This window comes from Ovis canadensis, chromosome 7 (assembly GCF_042477335.2).
Source record: "Ovis canadensis isolate MfBH-ARS-UI-01 breed Bighorn chromosome 7, ARS-UI_OviCan_v2, whole genome shotgun sequence".
Taxonomy (NCBI): Eukaryota; Metazoa; Chordata; class Mammalia; order Artiodactyla; family Bovidae; genus Ovis; species Ovis canadensis.
The window spans coordinates 53,788,692-53,810,219 of NC_091251.1; the positions used below are offsets into that span (position 1 = coordinate 53,788,692).

At 40.4% G+C, this 21,528-nt stretch overlaps 1 protein-coding gene across 1 annotated transcript in view; it reads right to left on the reverse strand.

Annotated features, from left to right (window-relative positions):
* Window positions 1-19,423: 19,423 nt before the first annotated feature.
* Window positions 19,424-21,528, reverse strand: part of MAP4K5 (mitogen-activated protein kinase kinase kinase kinase 5) — a 114,735-nt gene continuing 112,630 nt past the window's right edge. Inside the window, exon 32 of the mRNA XM_069597886.1 lies at window positions 19,424-21,043. Coding sequence (XP_069453987.1) covers window positions 20,956-21,043 — 88 coding nt within the window. The 3' untranslated portion in view covers window positions 19,424-20,955. The remainder of the gene's footprint in view (window positions 21,044-21,528) is intronic.

Sequence of the window (21,528 nt, forward strand, 5' to 3'; positions counted from 1 at the left end):
CCTTTTGCAAATATACCTCACACAATAGGAGTGATTGTCAGGATTCTTGAGTTAATGTACAGGGCATTGGAAGTTGACACAAGTTCTTATGCAAGGTTAAAAAGCTTTCTTTTTTCAAAGTTGCCAGGAAAGTAAGTTTTGTCATTATGCTTCCTTATCACAGTGGCTCAGCAACTTTCTCTGTGTGCAGCTCTCAGTTCTGAAGCGCAGACCTTGGTGAGGCTGAACAGAATGCTGAGGCCTCATCTGAGTGCCAAAACCAGGGCAATGCTTCAGGCTTTTCCCCCCTCACTTATGTTTACTGTAAGGGAAAGGGAGCTTAGTCACTGTGATACTTAAATGACATGGTACAGCCACTTGAGGAACTTTGAACTTACTTTCTCTGCTTTACGTGGATTTAGAAATGGTTTCCGGAGAAGGCAATGGCACCCCACTCCAGTACTCTTGCCTGGAAAATGCCATGGACGGAGGAGCCTGGTAGGCTGCAGTCCATGGGGTTGCTAAGAGTCGGACACGACTGAGTGACTTCACTTTCACTTTTCACTTTCATGCATTGGAGAAGGACATGGCAACCCACTCCAGTGTTCTTGCCTGGAGAACCCCAGGGATGAGGGAGCCCGATGTGCTGCCGTCTATGGGGTCGCACAGAGTCGGACATGACTGAAGCGACTTAGAAGTGGCAGCAGAAATGGTTTCCAGGGCACATACAGAAAAGTTAAAACTATCCTTTAGGGCTACTGATGTTTCAGGCTCAATATTCACATTATCTCTAATCTTTATAGCAGTCTTCTGTGATTGGATTTGTTAACTGGTCAGAATTATTAACCATGAATACCCCATTTTACTAAAGAAGATGCTGAGGCTCTGAGAGGTTGATCCACATAGACGAAGCCACCCAGCTATCCAGGGCTGATGGCAGGTTTCAACCCAACTCTTATCTGTTTTCAAAGCTCACTCTCTGGCACTGGAAAATGGAGTTACAACAAAGAACATTTTGTGAACAACCTAAAGAGAAGCCAGGTGTCACTGCTTAAACATTACAAAACCAGGTAGTAAATAACTTTCCCCTTTATCTGGAGATAGCAAAGGTGAATCAGTGTAAATGCTGGAAAATCAATTAAAATAAAATCCTATCATTCTTGACTTTCTATATAGGCACAACCAACAATAGAATGAAATGTTTTCATCCCTAATCAACATAATCTTAGTTATTTTGTGTGTATTTTCCCTTTAAATACTCATTGCATTTAATATATGATAAACCATTCTTTTAAAGCACCTCTTCTGAAAACTTTCTTTGTTTCTGAGTCTACAATGTCAATACTTTTTTGCATTTTCAGATTTTAAAATAACCACCAGTACTTTGCCAACGAACTCAAATTCTGTGAGAGCTCAGCAATATTAACATGAAACCCTGGAGCGTTTATGTGGTTGGCTCTGGGCCACCAATGAGTGGGTAAGATAATGTATAAGTGAGACTTCTTTAGGGACTAAGTCTCCAGGTTGCAAGATATATATCTCTGTGCCACTTTGGACAGATGACTGCTGCTGCTGTTGCTGCTAAGTCTCTTCAGTCGTGTCTGACTCTGTGCGACCCCATAGATGGCAGCCCACTAGGCTCTCCTGTCCCTGGGATTCTCCAGGCAAGAACACTGGAGTGGGGTACCATTTCCTTCTCCAATGCATGAAAGTGAAAAGTGAAAATGAAGTTGCTCAGTAGGGCCCAACTCTTAGTGACCCCATGGACTGCAGCCCACCAGGCTCCTCCGTCCATGGGATTTTCCAGGCAAGAGTACTGGAGTGGGGTGCCATTGCCTTCTCCAAGATGACTGCTAACCACACTTAATTTTAGGCAATCTGCGGACATTTCTGGGTTTACATGATTTTTGAATCATCATATTCTAGGAAAAAGATAAATTTCCAAAAAATTTATGAGACAATAAATAAGAAAGAATATTAATTGCTTTCTGAACCTCAGCTTAAAGCTGTGACACAGAAATAGCGGTTTGGGAAGCAGACTTGTACTGGGGGGCTGACCTGAGTCAGACCCCACACTGGGCTCTGGAGGCTGAGAGGAGACTTCCTGGAGATCAAACACTGTCTCAACGCTCACAGCCACTCACCTGCCTCTCCTGGCGAGTGTCTTCCCTGGAGGAAAGGAGACTTGAGAACTTGGAGGGCTGGAATTTGCATTGTACTTTTTTGCTTCTCAGAACACTTCACCAGGTTCTGTGGAGAGAGAGCACATCCAGCATTTGAGGAAACAGATACAGAAACTCTAAATGACTTTTTCCACAGTCAAAACCCAAATCTGTTCTAGATAACAGACCTAGAACCTGGGTCTCAATTCTGAGTTGTATCCTTTCTACCATACTGTGGCTTCTAACTAGACAGCTCTAATGACATGTTAAAGAAATGTAAATCTGCCTTAAGAAAACCCAGTATCAAAACAAATATTCATGAGTGAGACAAGGTGGAGGAAGGGGGCAGGAAGTAGAAACTATTTGCATTTATTCTTAAAGTGAGACTCTTTTCACACAGCTTCTTTTGGAAATGCATACGTTTCTTGAATGGAGTTAATACTCTAAGTCTTCTCAACTATCCCTTCTCTATAGAAACTTTATGGTGTTTATTCATTGATGTCTAAATAACTCTTTGTACAAACACAAACCTCTGGCACCTTGGATACATTTTCCATGTCAACCCTTGAATTTTTAGGCGTTTATTTATCCAAAAGATCTGAAGAGTTTCATAAGGTCACCTTTAAGCTGCATGCATGCCAAGGACTGAATGAAGATCATAGTTACAACCCACATGGGGAAATCCTATTCTTGTAAATAGCTTTCATAAGAATGGCTCATTGTCAAATATTAGTAGTGAGATATAGTGAGCCATCTAAAATGAATCCATGTGTAGGTCCTTGTAAAAAAGATGAATTAACCAATATCTCCTCTAAATGATAAGAAATGTTTCCCCTTAAGCAGCAGCATGTTAATTTTTCTACAGTATCATCTGACTTGATGCTCCCAGTAAGAGCATGATCTCTGGAGCCAGACTGCCTGGGATCAAATCCAGCTCTACTATGAACCGTCTGTGAGGCAAGTTACTCAACTTCCTTAGGCTTCATTTGTGTCATCTGTAAGACAAAAGTCAGATACTTCTTAAAGCTGTGAATTTTAAATGAAAGCTGTAGCCATGCTGGCTTTAATTATTACCGTTATGATACTAATAATCTTTGTGTACTGTTTTCAGGTGGGAATTTTATTTACATTCAACTGTATTCAATACTGACAACATATGTAAATTTAGACTCACTTACCACTTGCCAATCAAGGAAAAACATTTTTTTTTTCTTCACTCAGAGAACTAAGCAGCATTCCCAGGGGTTTCCACTCAGGAAGCCAAGTATTTCCCACTGGTAGAGCACACTCTTCCCACCACATTATGCTGCCCATGGGATGATCTGTAAGAAAGGAGCATGTGATGAACCAGACCTGGCTCATCTCTCGGTTCTATGCTTTTTTGGTTGTGTGATACCAGGAAAATTACTTCATGTATTGGTCTGGGCTTTTTTTTTGTTAAGTTTCTTTTTAACCTTTCTAATTTCAGATAATTGTAGTTTCACATGCAGTTGTACGAAATAACACATAGAGATCTCATAAAATTTTCCCCCCAGTTTCCTCCAATAATAACCCCTTGCAAAACTATAATACAGTAAACTGGATATTCCTACTGATCAAATCAAGCTACAGTTCTGTCACCACAAGCATCCCTCATGTTGCCCTTTCCTCCATCCCTGACCCTCAGTTGTGAGTAACTTTTCCTGAGGGCATATGTGTTCATTTCTCTTGGGTAAATACTACCTAGAATTGGAACAGCTGGATTGTATGGTAAATGTATGTTTAACATTTTGAGATACTACCATATGGTTTTTCAAAATGATTGTATCGTTTGGCATTCCTCTCAGGAATATGTGAGAGTTCCAGTTGCTCCAGATCCATGTGAGCACTTGGTACTGTCGACCTTTTTTTTTTTTTTTTAATTGTAGTAAAATGTACATAACACACCATCTTAACCAGTTATAAGTGGACAGTCCCGTGGAACTAAGTGCTTTCACAATGTTGTACAACCGTCACTACCATCCATCTCGGAATCCTTTTCATCTTGCAAAATGGACAGTCTGTACCCATTAAAGAACAATTTCCTATTATCCCCGCGCCACCGCGCCAGCCCCTGGCAACAACCATTCTACTTTCTGTCTCTGTGATTTTGACTACCCGAGGTACTTTTCACATTTTAGTTACTGTGAATAATTCTACTATGAATACAGGTGTACAGATATCTCTTCAGGATCCTGCTTTCAGTCTTTTTGGTATATAACCAGAAGTGGGTTTGCTGGGACATATGGTAATTATATTTTTAATTTCTTGAGGAATCACCATGCTATTTTTCAGAGCAACTCTACCTTTTTACAGTGCCACCAAAAATGCACTGGGTTCCCATTTTTCCACGTCCTGCCAAGACTTCTTTTCTCTTTCTTTCTTTTCTTCCCCACCCCTCCCTCCTCCTCTTTCCTTCTCCCTTTCCCTCCTCTCCCTTTCTCTCTCACTCTTCCTTTCTCTCTCACTCTTCCTTTCTCTCTCACTCTTCCTTTCTCTCTCTCGCTCTCTCACTCTCTTTCATAGTCCTCATCCTAATGGAACTGAGGTGTATCTCACTGTGGTTTTGATTTGTCAACTGGGATCTTATTTGCCAACCACAGAAGCCACTTAGCTTCTTCAGCTAAGAATGTACTATTTAAGAATTTACTAAATATAAGAATTTACTGAGGAATATTAACTAGTCTGTGGAATCTCTAGGAGAATCAGTCAGATCTGGAGCCTACCCAGCCAGCAACAATACCAAAACCGGTAAGCAGGATTGCCTCAGCCAGACCTCAGTGCTGCTACCAATGGGGCTGTAGATCAATGACATTACACACAAGACTCTCCATCATTTCTGCCACTGAAGACCAGACTTCTCTTCACTATCCAAGCCAGAAAAATGGATTCAGGACAGCACTTGCTTCTTCATGCTGCTCTTTTCGTCTGAGACCTGTGTGAGTAAGCCTGGTTGGGAGAGCCTACACTCCAGCTGCAAAGGTGCTAGGAAAGGGAGTTTGGACTCTGCCTCAGAGAGTCTGGATTCATAATGTGGGAAATTACTCTGATGTAGGAAGTGTTTTCAAAGACAGCCACCAAGCATGAGAAATATATACTTCACTTTTCTACCTTATATATTGCTATTGCTAAGTCACCTCAGTCGTGTCTGACTCTGTGCGACCCCATAGATGGCAGCCCACCAGGCTTCCCCTATCCCTGGGATTCTCCAGGCAAGAACACTGGAGTGGGTTGCCATTTCCTTCTCCAAACTTATTTATATATTATATAAAATATTGTAAACATATACATTTATGAATATAAATAGAGATAATAGCTACCTCATTGACTTATCTTAAAGATGAAATTCCATACGGAAAATGTGTAACACAGTGTCTGGCACATTGCAGATGCCAATGGTGTATCCTTATTTCTCTTAACTAAATGTGTCAACATACAGAAAATGAAGATCATGGCATTTGGTCCCGTCACTTCATGGCAAATAGATGGGGAAACAGTGTCAGACTTTATTTTTGGGGGCTCCAAAATCACTGCAGATGGTGACTGCAGCCATGAAATTAAAAGAGGCTTACTCCTTGGAAGGAAAGTTATATCCAACCTAGATAGCATATTCAAAAGCAGAGACATTACTTTGCCAACAAAGGTCCATCTAGTCAAGGCTATGGTTTTTCCAGTGGTCATGTATGGATGTGAGAGTTGGACTGTGAAGAAGGCTGAGCGCCGAAGAACTGATGCTTTTGAACTGTGGTGTTGGAGAAGACTCTTGAGAGTCCCTTGGACTGCAAAGAGATCCAACCAGTCCATTCTGAAGGAGATCAGCCCTGGGATTTCTTTGGAAGGAATGATGCTGAAGCTGAAGCTCCAGTACTTTGGCCACGTCATATGAAGAGTTGACTCATTGGAAAAGACTCTGATGCTGGAAGGGATTGGGGGCAGGAGGAAAAGGGGATGACTGAGGATGAGATGGCTGGATGGCATCACTAACTCGATGGATGTGAGTTTGAGTGAACTCCGGGAGTTGGTGATGGACAGGGAGGCCTGGCGTGCTGTGATTCATGGGTTGCAAAGAGTCGGACATGACTGAGTGACTGAACTGAACTGACTGAAACGTGTTATTTCCTGTGTGATGTAAGGCTGACATGGAGGCAGCTGTATATTACAATTTTAGGAACCTCAGAAGAGCTCTATGACACCCTCAGCGTCATATTGAAAATAAAGTTCCATGTTATTATTTTAGCTTAATTTCTGATCTTGAGAGAAGGAAAATATCTGAAAAGTGAGTGCTATTTTAGGATATTAATCATATTAATATTAATACAAAGTCACATCATACGTTAGAAAGAGCGTTCATTTGGACATTAAGACATCTGAGTTCAAATCCTGTCCTCTTGTAACTGACTTTACAATCCTGGGCAGTTGATTACCCTCTCTCGGCCTCTCTCCTCTGCGAAAAGGAGGGTGAAATGATGAACCACCATCTAGCTCTAGTATCACACTGCCATAAATGGAGGCTCTTGAGAGCAGATTTTTGGTATGGAGCAGAAAGGAGAAAGCAGGAATTCTCTGGTTCCTTGAAAGACTGTAAAATAATTCTTGGGGGAAGAAAATGATACCAAAGGACATCAAAGTGATAGAAAGAGAGTACTGGACTGCAAAGGGCTGCTGTAAGCTGAGACTCAGTAGAAGCATTAAAGAATAAGTGGTATAAAAGTTAAGATTTTGTGAATTACTTAAGCATCTTGAAATCCTCTCTTGGGAACTAATTAGTAATAAAAATAGAAACAGTTACTGAGTAACTGTTTCCTGTACCATACTGTACATACAAAGTTGCACTGACATACAGTCCTCGTTCTCAGGCATTAATTCCAGAGGGCAAGACAGAAATATAATTAGAATACAGTGTGGCAATTCCACAGAGGCAAGCACCAAGTGTGCTATTATAAGTTATTTGCATTTTGGAGAGTAATGTATTGAAATGCCAACAATTTAAAAAAATTTTGAAAGTTTTTTATGGTCTTGTTCCCATCACTACTGTCAAGATCAAGCAGAGACAGTTCGATAAAAGAGTCCATATGTGTGTTAATCTAACACACACACACTGTTTCAAGTTGGGAGAACAAGACTTAACTTCGCAAGAGTTGGACATGACTAAGCAACTAACACTTTCACTTTCTTTAATAATGGGAGCCATAGTATGGTCCATAAATATTAAAGATTATTGAGATGACATTGGCAAAGCATTCTTCAACTTGTCTCAGTAAAAGTGGAACCAACTTTAAGATGCAGGTCTAAATGTCACACTGTACAAAAATTCTTATAGATCTTTCAGCTGGAAACAATCTCCACTACATTGCTAGTCTGCCCAGGATTAGCGCTGTTTTGCCAATGTCCATCTCAAATTAGACTGTGCTCACTGACTGTTTTACTCATGTTTGTATCTCTCCAAGCCTGTAATTCATTGCCACACCCGTAATAGGGGACTGATACAAATATACCCAATTAAGCTGAATGTTGGAAGACTTTCTCAAAAGATATGCTGTATGTTAGAAATTAGAATCCATGTGCATTTTCTAAGGCTGAGAGTAGTTTAAGCTTATCATTTGGTTTTATGGAACAACAATAAAAAAGTAGGCTATCTGAGTAACTGTATTTTGGCTAATCAGAATGGATTAGAAGCTGTTTCATTAACTGTAAGATATATGGCAAAACTGTTAACTCATTCTTGCTTTACCAGATACTGAAACTTTCTAACTTGCTCTGCCAAAACTTAGTGGTATAAAAGTACTGAGAATTATGTGGAAATAAAAAGAAAAAGTAATCTTCAAAGAATTTATTTAGACATTAGTTGTCAATAAATGTCACACGGATCTTCCTTTTTTAAGTCTTCCTAAAAAGCTCTGTTTAAAGGGCCACAGTAAAATAGGTGTAAAGCATTACACTTACATTTAGTGCTTTTAAATTTCCCACTTTGAGTTTCCCTGGTGGTCCAGTGGGTTAAGAATCTTCCTGCCAATGCAGGGGACACAGGTTAGATTACTGGTCCGGGAAGATTCCATATGCCATGGGGTAACTAAGGCAGTGGCCACCACTATTGAACCTGTGCTCCACAGCCCATGAGCCATAACTACTGAGCCGGCGTGCTGCAACTGCTGAAGCCTGAGCACCCAGAGCTCCTGCTCCACAACAGGAGAGGCTGTGCAATGAGACAGCACCACAACCAGAGAGTAGGCCTCACTCCCCACAAACAAAGAAAAGCCTTGCAGCCACGGACTCATCTAAGCCAAAAATAAACACATTTAAAATATGAAATAAAATCCCAGCTTAACTGATAGGAGAAAATACATTGTTATGGGAATGCGACACATATAATAAATGACGTTCTTGCCATTTGCATTGTTTTATATGACGTTATTCCTTCTTTAGGGGATCATATTTAAAGAGGCCCCTACATAATAATTTAGGTCAAACAATGCCCCTAGTTGTATTATTTGCCTATTTAATGTTTTCAGCTCCAAATTAACCCTTTTATCCTGGGGCTAGAAGTCTGCAAACTGTGTTTTCCAGAATCCACTCCAGTTAGGGAGGACCTCCTGGAGACACTAGGAGAATGGATAGTAGGAGGAGAAAAAGCCTCCTTCCTGTTTCTTGCTATTCCTTAACTGTGCAAGTTCCCCTTAACTCCTCCTTCTTTTAGCCCTTCCAGAGTCAGTACTACACATGGTCAAAGGTACCAGTAGGAGCTCCTCTTAAGGTCTGAGTCCCAACCTCATGGGACTTTCCTCTGAGCCCTTGATGCGCCGTGGCAGCCAGGTACAAACCCTCCCCAGGACCAGAGTTCTAATACAGTGGGTCTTCTTTGAGCCCCTCCCCAGGTTCTGGTAATCCCAGACTTTACCCTCTCGTTCCTCTAGCCCTATCACTGGTAACTGCTTCTTGCAATGCAGTTGTTCTGAGTTGTCTTAATGTCCCATTTCTGTCCTTTCAGTCCTCCAACATCTGGTTAACATTTCCCTATGTTAATTCTTTTAATCCTCCTCTAGTAAAATACCTACTGGGGTTTCCTGTTATGTTGCCTAGACCCTGACTAACCACAGATTCTGAGCCTAGGTATCAAGGTTCAATATTTTAAAATAATTTTTTGCCTAGACTCTGAGCCTAGATAGCTAGGCTCTATATTCTAAAACTCACACTACTTCCCTCATTTTCAGAAAACGGACACATTTTTCTAATGTATCTGCATTTTGTAGGAGCTAGGCTATGAGCTAAAGAAAAATTTTCTTATACCCATGAATGAGTTACAACCATGAGCAGGTAACCCCATTACTGACAACACAGTGTTCATCGTAGTATTATCTGACTCAACAAACATTTACTGCTCACTGACTATGAGTCAGGGACTGTTAGGTGCTGGGGATGCAAACATGTCATTGTTCTTATCCTTACGAGAATAGAAATACCTACCTATTAGTAATAGCTTTGATCAAGGATGCACAGATGCTGTGGGATCCTGGAGGCTTTGGGACTGGGCATTAAGGAATGGAATTGGACACTGGTACCCACTGTGGGTTTTTCAGAAAGCATAGACTGACAAATATATATTGGGCATCTTGATACAGAGTCGATGCTTTGTATGGAGCATTTAAATGTCAAATGGCTGGGATACCCTGGCAGGTGCTCTTGACTAACAGATACCTGGATTGTCTGTGTCCTCTAGTCATAACAAGATGATCACAGTGAAGTTAGTAATCCAGTAAGATTTAGATTTGAGAAACATGACAAGGAGGAAGTTAAATATCCAAAATTAAATGCCATATTTAGAATGTGCTAAATCTTACTTTGCCGACTAAGGTCCGTCTAGTCAAGGCTATGGTTTTTCCTGTGGTCATGTATGGATGTGAGAGTTGGACTGTGAAGAAGGCTGAGCGCTGAAGAATTGATGCTTTTGAACTGTGGTGTTGGAGAAGACTCTTGAGAGTCCCTTGGACTGCAAGGAGATCCAACCAGTCCATTCTGAAGGAGATCAGCCCTGGGATTTCCTTGGAAGGAATGATGCTAAAGCTGAAGCTCCAGCTGAAGCACCTGATGCGAAGAGTTGACTCATTGGAAAAGACTCTGATGCTGGGAGGGATTGGGGGCAGGAGGAGAAGGGGACGACAGAGGATGAGATGGCTGGATGGCATCACTGACTCGATGGACATGGGTCTGAGTGAACTCCAGGAGCTGGTGATGGACAGGGAGGCCTGGCGTGCTGCGATTCATGGGGTCACAAAGAGTCGGACACGACTGAGCGACTGAACTGAACTGAACTGAAATCTTATACTTACCAAAATTACTGAGAAAAGAGCTTGTGGTTGAAGATCATGATTTAATGAACCATTTCACTCACAGTTGGTGAGTGGGTTTTTATTTTAAGCCTCACCATTAGAACAAGACCCAGTTTCCCCCACAGTCAGTCTCTCCCATCTGGAAGCTTCCATAAGCCTCTTATCCTTATCCATCAGAGGGCAGACAGAGTGAAAACCACAGTCACAGAAAACTAACCAAACTGATCATATGGACCACAGCCTTGTCTAACTCAATGAAACTATGAGCCATGCCATGTAGGGCCACCCAAGACAGGTGGGTCATAGTGGAGAGTTCTGACAAAATGTGGTCCACTGGAGAAGGGAATGGCAAACCACTTCAGTATTCTTGTCTTGAGAACCCCATGATCAGCATGAAAAGGCAAAAAGATGGGACACTGAAAGATGAACTCCCCAGGTCGGTTAGGTGCCCAATATGCTACGGGAGATCAGTGGAGATATAACTCCAGAAAGAAGAGACGGAGCCAAAGCAAAAACAACACCTAGTTGTATATGTGACTGGTGATGCAAGTAAAGCGCGATGCTGCAAAACAGAGCGATATTGCATAGGAACCTGGAATGTCAGGTCCATGAATCAAGGCAAATTGGAAGTGGTCAAACAGGAGATGACAAGAGTAAACATCAACATTTTAGGGATCAGCCAATTAAATGGACTGGGTGAATTCAACTCAGATGGTCATTATATCTACTACTGTGGACAAGAATCCCTTAGAAGAAATGGAGTAGCCATAATAGTAAACGAAACAGTCTGAAATGCAATACTTGGATGCAATCTCAAAAACAACAGAATGATCTCTGTTCGTTTCCAAGGTAAACCATTTAATATCATAGTAATCCAAGTCCATGCCCCAACCAGTAATGCTGAAGAAGCTGAACAGTTCTGTGAAGACCTACAAGACCTTCTAGAACTAACACCCCCAAAAGATGTCCTTTTCATCATAAGGGACTGGAATGCAAAAGTAGGAAGTCAAGAGATACCTGGAGTAACAGGCAAATTTGGCCTTGGAGTACAAAACAAAGCAGGTCAGAGGCTAACAGAGTTCTGCCAAGAGAATGCACTGGTTATAGCAAACACCCTCTTCCAACAACACAAGAGATGACTCTACACATGGATATTACCAGATGGTCAACACCAAAATCAGACTGATTATATTATTTGCAGCCAAAGATGGAGAAGCTCTATACAGTCTGCAAAAACAAGATGGGGAGCTGACTGTGGCTCACATCATGAACTCCTTATTGCCAAATTCAGACTTAAATTGAAGAAAGTAGGGAAAACCACTAGACCATTCAGGTATGACCTAAATCAAATCCCTTATGTTTATACAGTGGAAGTGACAAATAGATTCAAGGGATTGGATCTGACAGACAAGAGTGCTTGAAGAACTATGGATGGAGGTTCGTGACATTGTACAGGAGGCAGGGATCAAGACTGTCCCCAAGAAAAAGAAATGTAAAAAGCCAAAATGGTTGTCTGACGAGGCCTTACAAATAGCTGAGGAAAGAAGAGAAGCAAGACAAAGGAGAAAAGGAAAGATATACCCATCTGAATGCAGAATTCCAAAAATAGCAAGGAGAGATAAGAAAGCCTTCCTCAGTGATCAGTGCAAAGAAAGAGAGGAAAACAACAGACTAGAGAAAAGGCTAGAGAAGGACTAGAGGTCTCTTCAAGAAAATTAGAGACACCAAGGGAACACTTCATGCAAAGATGGGCTCGGTAAAGGACAGAAATGGTAGGGACCTGACAGAAGCAGAAGATATTAAGAAGAGGTGGCAAGAATACACAGAAGAACTATGCAAAAAAGATCATCGTGATGGTGTGATCATTGGTCTGTAAAGTCAGACATCCTGGAATGTGAAGTCAAGTTGGTCTTAGGAAGCATCACTACGAACAAAGCTAGTGGAGGGGATGGAATTCCAGTTGAGCTATTTCAAATCCTAAAAGATGATACTGTGAAAGTGCTGCACTCAATATGCCAGCAAACCTGGAAAACTCAGCAGTGGCCACAGGACTGGAAAAGGTCAGTGTTCATTCCAGTCTCAAAGAAAGGCAATGCCAAAGAATGCTCGAACCACCACACAATTGCACTCATCTCACACGCTAGCAAAGTAATGCTCAAAATTCTCCCAGCCAGGCTTCAACAGTATCTGAACCGTGAACTTCCATATGTTCAGGCTGGATTTAGAAAAGGCAGAGGAACCAGAGATCAAATTGCAAACATCTGTTGGATCATCGAAAAAGCAAGAGAGTTCCAGAAACACATCTACTTTTGCTTTATTGACTATGCCAAAGCCTTTGACTGGGTGGATCACCACAAACTGTGGAAAATTCTTAAAGAGATAGGAATATCAGACCACCTGACCCGCCTTCTGAGAAATCTGTATGCAGGTCAAGAAGCAACAGTTAGAACTGGACATGGAACAGACTGACTCCAAATCGGGACAGGAGTATGTCAAGGCTGTATATTGTCACCCTGTTTATTTAACTTATATGCAGAGTACCTTGTGTGAAATGCTGGGCTGGATGAACCACAAGCTGGGATAGAGATTGCCAGGAGAAATATCAATAACCTCAGATATGCAGATGACACCACCCTGATGGCAGAAAGTGAAGAACTAAGGAGCCTCTTGATGAAAGTGAAAGAAGAGATTTGAAAAAGTTGGCTTAAAACTCAACATTCAGAAAATTAAGATCATGGTGTCCAGTCCCATCACTACATGGCAAACAGATGGGGAAACAGTGAGAGACTTTATTTTCTTGGGCTCTAAAATCACTGCAGAGGGTGACTGCATCATGAAATTAAAAGATGCTTGCTCTTTGGAAGAAAAGCTATGACCAACCTAGACAGCATATTAAGAAACAGAGACATTACTTTGCCAACAAAGGTCCATCTAGTCAAGGCTATGGTTTTTCCAGTAGTCATGTATGGATGTGAGAGTTGGACTGTGAAGAAGGCTGAGTGCTGAAGAACTGATGCTTTTGAACTGTGGAGTTGGTGAAGACTCTTGAGAGTCCCTTGGACTGCAAAGAGATCCAGCCAGTCCATCCTAGAGGAAATCAGTCCTGAATACTCATGGGAAGGACTGATGCTGAAGCTAAAACTCCAATCCTTTGGTCACCTGATGCAAAGAACTGACTCACTGGAAAAGACCCTGATGCTGGGAAAGATTGAAAGATGAAGAAGGGGACAACGGAGGATGAGATGGTTGGATGGCATTACCGACTCAATGGACATGAGTTTGAATAAACTCCAGGAGTTGGTGATGGACAGGGAAGCCTGGTGTGCTGCAGTCCATGATGTTGGGAAGAGTCAGACACGACAAAGTGATTGAACTGAACTAAAGTGATGATTTATAACTATACAGGCCATCTGGTTCTTTTATCAGCCCAGCATCCATTTTTCCTTCTTGTCAAAAGCCCAATATCCATTCCTTCTTCTGCTTTGGGTTTCTGGCTCTGTGGGACTATTATTTAAGGCATCACATCCCCTATGACCAAGGATAACCAAACCTAGGTCAAACATTCTCTTCCCTAGGAACCTGACTCCTGTATGAAAGGACAGTACAGAAGGCTTTTGAAGTGGATTCCTTCTGAGGGCCCAAAGGAACTTCAGTGGCTACTGCCCCTAGGTCTTCTCTGAGTCCATTTTTCAGCTTTTTATTCAATCCATACCAACCAACAAACAGCCAAAGAACATTGATACAGGAGCGTAACTCTCAATGATGTTTCTTTTGGATACAACTTCCTCTGCCTGGAAGCCCTTTACTCTCATCTTTATTTTTCCAAATACTATGTTTCCTTTAGAAATATATACTTTTCAAATGGATTTCTTGGATATTTGAGCTACACTCGATAGGTCCCCATTTAAGCAGGCATAAAGTGACTCTCTGGATTTAAAGAAGATTCATCCTAACTTTTCAACTAATGTTATGTGTGAGCGAGGCACTGAGAGAATCTGTTGCACGAAATTAGTTACGTTCCATAATTCACCTCAGCATTGGCCAAACTTTCCCTGCGCTGCTTTCAGCTAATGACTGGGTTCTTCTGTATGGGTTTCCTTTTCACCTTGGGATTCCTCTAAGTGGATAATCTTTGCTCTGGAGCTCCCCCCTGATGGGCCAAGATGTTCTTAGAGCTGCACTGCAGTTCCAGGCTCTATCCAGTCCTCCTTCCTCCCCTTCTGATTTCACACGTGTCAATTCTGCACCAAGTCTTCCTGCCTACCCTGGTCACCCTCTGTTGTCTTCACATACGTTATTTCCCAAATTTAATCTCCTGCACTTCTAATTCCATTTTGATGTTTCCTTCTGGAGAACCCACTTTGTGACACTGACTGACCTCTGGTTTTCTCATTTATAAAACAGGAACCTTGATGAGGGTGAAAAAGGAGAGTGAAAAAGCTGGCTTAAAACTCAACATTCAAAAAACTAAGATCATGGCATCCAGTCCCATCACTTCATGGCAGATAGATGGGGAAAAAATGGAAACAGTGGCAGATTTTATTTTCTTGGGACCCCAAAATCACTGCAGGTGGATGCTGCAGCCTTGAAATTAAGACACTTACTCCATGGAAGGAAATCTATAGCAAACCCAGACAGTGTATTAAAAAGCACAGGTATCACTTTGCCAACAAAGGTCCATATAGTCAAAGCTATGGTGTTTCCAGTAGTCATGTATGGAAGTGAGAGTTGGACCATAAAGAAGGCTGAGCACCAAAGTGATGCTTTCGAACTGTGGTGCTAGAGAAGACTCGAGAGTCCTTTGGACTGCAAGGAGATCAAACCAATCAATCCTAAAGGAAATCAACCCTCAATATTCATTGGAAGGACTGCTGCTGAATCTCCAAAACTTTGGTCCCCTAATGAGAAGAGCCGACTCACTGGAAAAAGACCTTGATGAAAAAGGAGGGGGTGGCAGAGGATGGGATGATTAGATCTAGATAGTTAGCATCACCAACTCAATGAACATGAATTTGAGCAAACTCCAGGAGATAGTGGAGGACAGATGAGCCTGGTGTGCTACAGTCCATGGGGTCACAGAGTTGGACATGACTTAGCAACTGAACAACATCATAGGATTAATGTGAAAATTAGATATTTCTCCCAAGTAAAGGTCTTGACACAGATTGTAATAAATGCTTTTATTGAAGTTTAAGTACATACAGAAAAAAAATGCATCAATCCTGAGTGTAAAGCATGCTTAGCAGTGAAAAAGGGAATGTTCCCAGCACCTTAAAAGCATCCCCTTATGTCCCATATCAATCACTATCCCCTCACTCTCTTCAGAGGTAACCACCATCCTGATTTTTAATACTATAGTTTGCCTGTTTTTGAACTTCACTGAAGTGAAATTATACAGTATACTCTGAATGTCTGAGTTCTTACAAAGAACTTAAATTCTGGAGTACCGAAATCCATGTTGCTGTCAGGAGGAGCTCATTCTTTTTGACGGTTCTGTAGCATTGACATTTTTAGCTGTGAATATACCACAACTACTTTTCTCTTATCGATGGACATTTGTGTTATTCCTAAGTTTTGGTGACTATGAATAATGCTGCTGTGAACAGTCTTATGTGTCTTTTGGTGAATCTGTCTTTTAGGTGCTGGATTATAAGGTGTGTCTGTTCATCTTTAGTTTTTCAACTTGGTTAACACCAACCTACGCTCCAATAAACAGTGTATAAGAGTTCTAGTTGCTCCATGCCCTCATGAACACTTCATTTTGTGCTATTTTAGTCATCCTGGGGCTGTATAATGGTAGTGCACTGTGACTTTATTTTGTAGCAGTATTACTGTCTTAATTTCTCTGGTAACGAATAAAGTTAATACCTTTTGAAGGATTTATTGATTCTTTGGATGTTCTCTTTCTCTCTGTGTGGTTTTATTGTGGTACATTTTACATTCCATAACATTTAGTCATTTCAGGTCTGTAAATAAAGTTTTTAGTTAAGTTTACAGTCATGCAACTATCATCACAATCTAATTTTAAACTATTTTTATCATCTCAAAAAGAAACCTCATGCCTATTCACAGTCACTCTTCACCCTTAACGCCTGCCTCACGCACACGATAGTCTCCTTTCTGTCTCTCCGGATCCCCTTTTCTGGACAGTTCATACAAATAGGATCGTTAAAATATGTGATCTTTTGTGACTGATTTCTTCCATTCTTAATATGTTTTTAAGGTTCATCCATGTTGTATCATGTATCAGCACTTTGTTCATTTTCATTGCCGAATAGTATTCCATTGCATACATATGACTAATTTATCAGTTGGTGGATATTTGGGTTGCTTCTATGGAGATTTACATACAAGTCTTTTGTATGGACATGTTTTCTCTAGGGCAGGTAACTAGGAGTGGAATTTTTGGGTCGTATGGTGTATCTGTTTAACATTTTTAAGAAACTGCCAAACTGTTTTCTAAAGTGTGCATCATTCCCACTAGCAATGTGCAACAACCCAGTTTCTTCACAATTTCATTGTATTTGGTTTTATCTTTTTTCCCATTTCAGTGAACATGTAAAGTATTGTGTTTTAAGTTTGCATTTCCCTGATAATCAAGGAAGTGAATACATATTTATTGACTACGTGGATGTTACCTTTTGTGGAGCACTTGTTCAAAATCCTTTGCCCATTTTTTCACTGGGTTTTCTGCCTTACTTCTTTATATCTTCTGGGTAGGTCTTTTGTGCAAATATGTAATGCAAATCATTTTTCCATTTTGTGGCTTGTCTTTTCATTCTTGTAAAGATATCCTTCAGTTCAGTTCAGTCGCTCAGTCATGTCCAACTCTTTGTGACCCCATGAACTGCAGCATGCCAGGCCTCCCTGTCCATCACCAACTCCCGGAGTCCACCCAAACCCATGACCATTTTGTTGGTGATGCCATCCAAGCATCTCATCCTCTGTTGTCCACTTCTCCTCTGGCCCTCCATCTTTCCCAGCATCAGGGTCTTTCCAAATGAGTCAGCTCTCCGCATCAGGTGGCCAAAGTATTGGAGTTTCAGCTTCAACATCAGTCCCTCCAATGAACACCCAAGACTGATCTCCTTTAGGATGGACTGGTTGGATCTCCTTGCCGTCCAAGGGACTCTCAAGAGTCTTCTCCAACACCACAGTTCTTAGAGAATCTTAATTTTAATTAAGTCAATTTTATCAACTTTTTCTTTTATAGCCAAAGTCTTAATGATCTGTTTAGAAAATCTTTGTTTACCCCAAATTCATGAAGATATTATGTTTTATTTTTAAAGGATTATAGTTTTATATATTTTAGATGATTTAAAATCTACTTGGTATTTATTTTTGTTGACTGAAGCTGCAGTCAAGATTCATTTGATTTTCCATTATTGTTTTCAATACAATTTATTGAAAAGGCTATCCTTTCTTTTCCTCCCCTGCAGTGTATCTATTATACATAAGGTGACTAAATGTGGGTCTCTTTTTTTACATTAAAAAAACTGTAGGCATGCACATAAATAACTGAATAGTCCTATAAGTTTGTCACTGCTTCAAAAAAAAATCATGCCCCTCCCCGTCTCTTCAGAAACCTTTTTCCTTCTTTTTTAGCAGATTATTTTATTTCCATGTCACTAAATAAGCTGCTTCTTAATTTTTAATTTTCTGTTGATTTCCACTGTTCCAGTTTACCTGCACACCACCGTATCCTCTCTGAATATAATCATGTTATATACTTCATTAGATTATTATTTACTGTTAACATTTTTAGGGCATTCAGCCACTGGTCACAGTTTATCTTTTCTTTCCTATATAACATTTTGCTTTCCTGGAGTTAATACCTGGCAGTGTTTGGTCTGACTTCAACCTTAGGTAAGTTTTTGCATAGAAATAATATCATCACAGATTGAATCCTAAAAGCAGAGACATTACTTTGCCAACAAAGATCCATGCAGTCAAAGTTATGGTTTTTCCAATAGTCATGTATGAGTGTGACAGTTGGACCATAAAGCAAGCTGAGCGCCGAAGAATTGATGCTTTTGAACTGTGGTGTTGGAGAAGACTACTGAGAGTCCCTTGGACTGCAAGGAGATCCAACCAGTCCTAAACGAGATCAGTCCTGGGTGTTCATTGGTAGGACTGATGTTGAAGCTGAAACTCCAATACTTTGGCCACCTGATGCAAAGAGCTGACTCATTTGAAAAGACCCTGATGCTGGGAAAGATTGAGGGGATGACAGAGGATGAGATGGTTGGATGGCATCACCGACTCAACGGACATGGGTTTGGGTGGACTCTGGGAGTTGGTGATGGGCAGGGAGGCCTGGCGTGCTGCAGTTCATGGGGTCGCAAAGAGTCAGACATGACTGAGTGACTGAACTGAACTCCTGATTCAAAGTTCATCTTTCCAAAGATACTTTCTCTTTTGACATTTTTTTCTTTCTTCATAGTCTATTTCCTTTAGGTGCTTTTTCCCTAATTGTTTGCGCTCTCTCATGTAAGAGGCTCCTTTGGATGTTTCATAACTCCTGGTTGTTTAATCACTTTTAATAGCATGGGACTAAAAGAATAACTGCAAGTCTGGATGCATGCGTGAGGTGGTGGGCACATTAACTATGATTTTCACTGTAGAGTTTCTCCAGCTGGGCAGTTTCGCCAGGACACCTTTGATGTCAGGATCTGTTTAGGTGTTTTCATTTGCGCTGGTCAGACGGCACAGAGAAGACTCTTCCACTGTCGTGGGATGGGAAGATCTGGCAGCCAGGATTCAGAGAGGAGGAGGATGTTGGTCTTTGTGAACACAACAAGACTATTTCCTGTTTTGAGTATGACTCCCTGGCATCTATTGTATCCAGTGTCCTTCAGTCCAGAGGCCCCATTTAACATACCCCAAATAAACAGTGACACACTTACTGAAATCATATATACATTTTAAAAGAACAAAACATTATATATTTCATTTGCATAACATTTTATTGTTTGCATATTGCATAGCAAAAAGAACAGAGTCACAAGACTCATGGTCTGGCTCAATCACTAACTTGCTGTGTGAACTGGGTAAGTCTCAACCTTGCTAACCCCTTATTTCCTCATCTGAAAAATGGAGATGATGATCATACCTACTATGTGGGATCACTACAGACTGAATGAGATCGTTACACTGTCTTCCTCTCAAGGACCTGCTCAAAAAGAATCCATACTGTTACTATTAACCCCTTGTTCATCATCTCAAAGGTAACTGTTAAACGTATTAAGATAATAGGTACCAATGTGATGCTTTAATTTTTAATATTAACAATAGCAGAAAGGAAGAAAACTCAAGAATGGCCCTATCCTTTCCTATCTTTAGAATACTAGTTTTTATAATACTTATTTTATACTATCCCATCAGGAATTAAATTTCACTTAAAGATTTTTTTCTTAAACCTACTCAAAATGAAGATCTATGTATGGTAAAAAACCAAAGAATACATGTGTAGTTGCTTTACATTTTCTCCTCTGGCATAGTATATGTAGAATACATATCATGGGCAGTTAAATACTTTCCCCCTCTACATTAGGGATGGTAATATATATGAAGATTAATTTCTTATGCATTATCCCTAATGTAAAAAAAAAATCACAGGTATATTATACTGCTTGTCAAGAATACATACACACGGTAGGCACATCTAAACAGACACACTCCTTCTAACAATATTTCGACCATCATCATCATCTTCTGTATGACCCCCTACAACTATATGTAGTTGAAAACAGAAAACTCACTTTTAAGGCAATTCTGGATAATATTATATTACAAAATACTGTGTTAAATAAAATTGCATGTATGTACTGAACCTCCAAACACAGCCTTTAACCCCTCAAAGTACTAATCTTAAAAGGTAAACAAAATTTTTACACATTATAAAAAAATTTAAGCTGCTCTGCAACCCTCCTTTACTAAAAGTTAGATACATTACACCACTCCAGCAAGAGATTAATAAATAAGGATTAAATATTCTATTTTACAAAAACATACAGAATGGCCAATGTAAAAGTGAAGGCTTATCTGATAATTTCTTTATCAAATTATGTTCATTAAGAAGGAATAGAAAATGGTATAAAATGAGAAAACGGTCACTAAATTTACCTCTCTGAAGATAATCACAAGTTGTTATCTAAAAATATCAGTGGCACCCTTGTTACAAACATTATTTTTTTTTTAAAAGACTGTGTTTCCTGGAACTAGAGGACTATTTGTCTCATAGCTTTTATTAAGCAAACTTGAAAAAAACCACCACACAGTGGCAAGAGATAGAATAGCTGTTTCCAGCTACAGAAAATATTGACTCCTACCTTAAAGTACAGATCATTTGAGATGTAACTCATAACAATTAAAGCAAATCATAGTATAGTTTGTACTGAATTTCCTCAAGATATTTTTCCTTTCAGTGGAGTATATTCATTTTCCTGTCATTTGAGACCAGTTTCTGTTGCTTAGTAACTATTTTCATGTCCAGCCAAGATGTAAAGATTGCTGTGTGCAGTAGGATTTTCTGTTGGTCTACTTTCCAAAACAACAACCCTGCAATTAAATCATAACAAAAATCTCATTAGAGTAAGAACAGAGATTTTATCTTCAAATACTAACATCAAAGTGGGAGAGAAGAATATCATTGTTCATGTTCACACAAGATTACAGAGATCATAGATGCATAGTCAAATTGAGCTTTATGTTTTATAGCTTAAAAAGAAAACTGAATAAGAACTGATGGATTTATGAATGTGAAAGTGAAAGTCGCTCAGTTGTATCCAACTCTTTGTGTCCCCTTATAGTCCATGGAATTCTCCAGGCCAGAATACTGGAGTGGGAAGCCTTTCCCTTCTCCAGGGGATCTTCCCAACCCAGGGATTGAACCCAGGTCTCCTGCATTGCAGGCAGATTCTTTACCAAGCTGAGCCACAAGGGAAGCCCAAGAATATTGGAGTGGGTAGCCTATCCTTTCTCCAGTGGATCCTCCTGACCCAGGAATCAAACTGGAATCTCCTGCATTGCAAGGGGATTCTTTA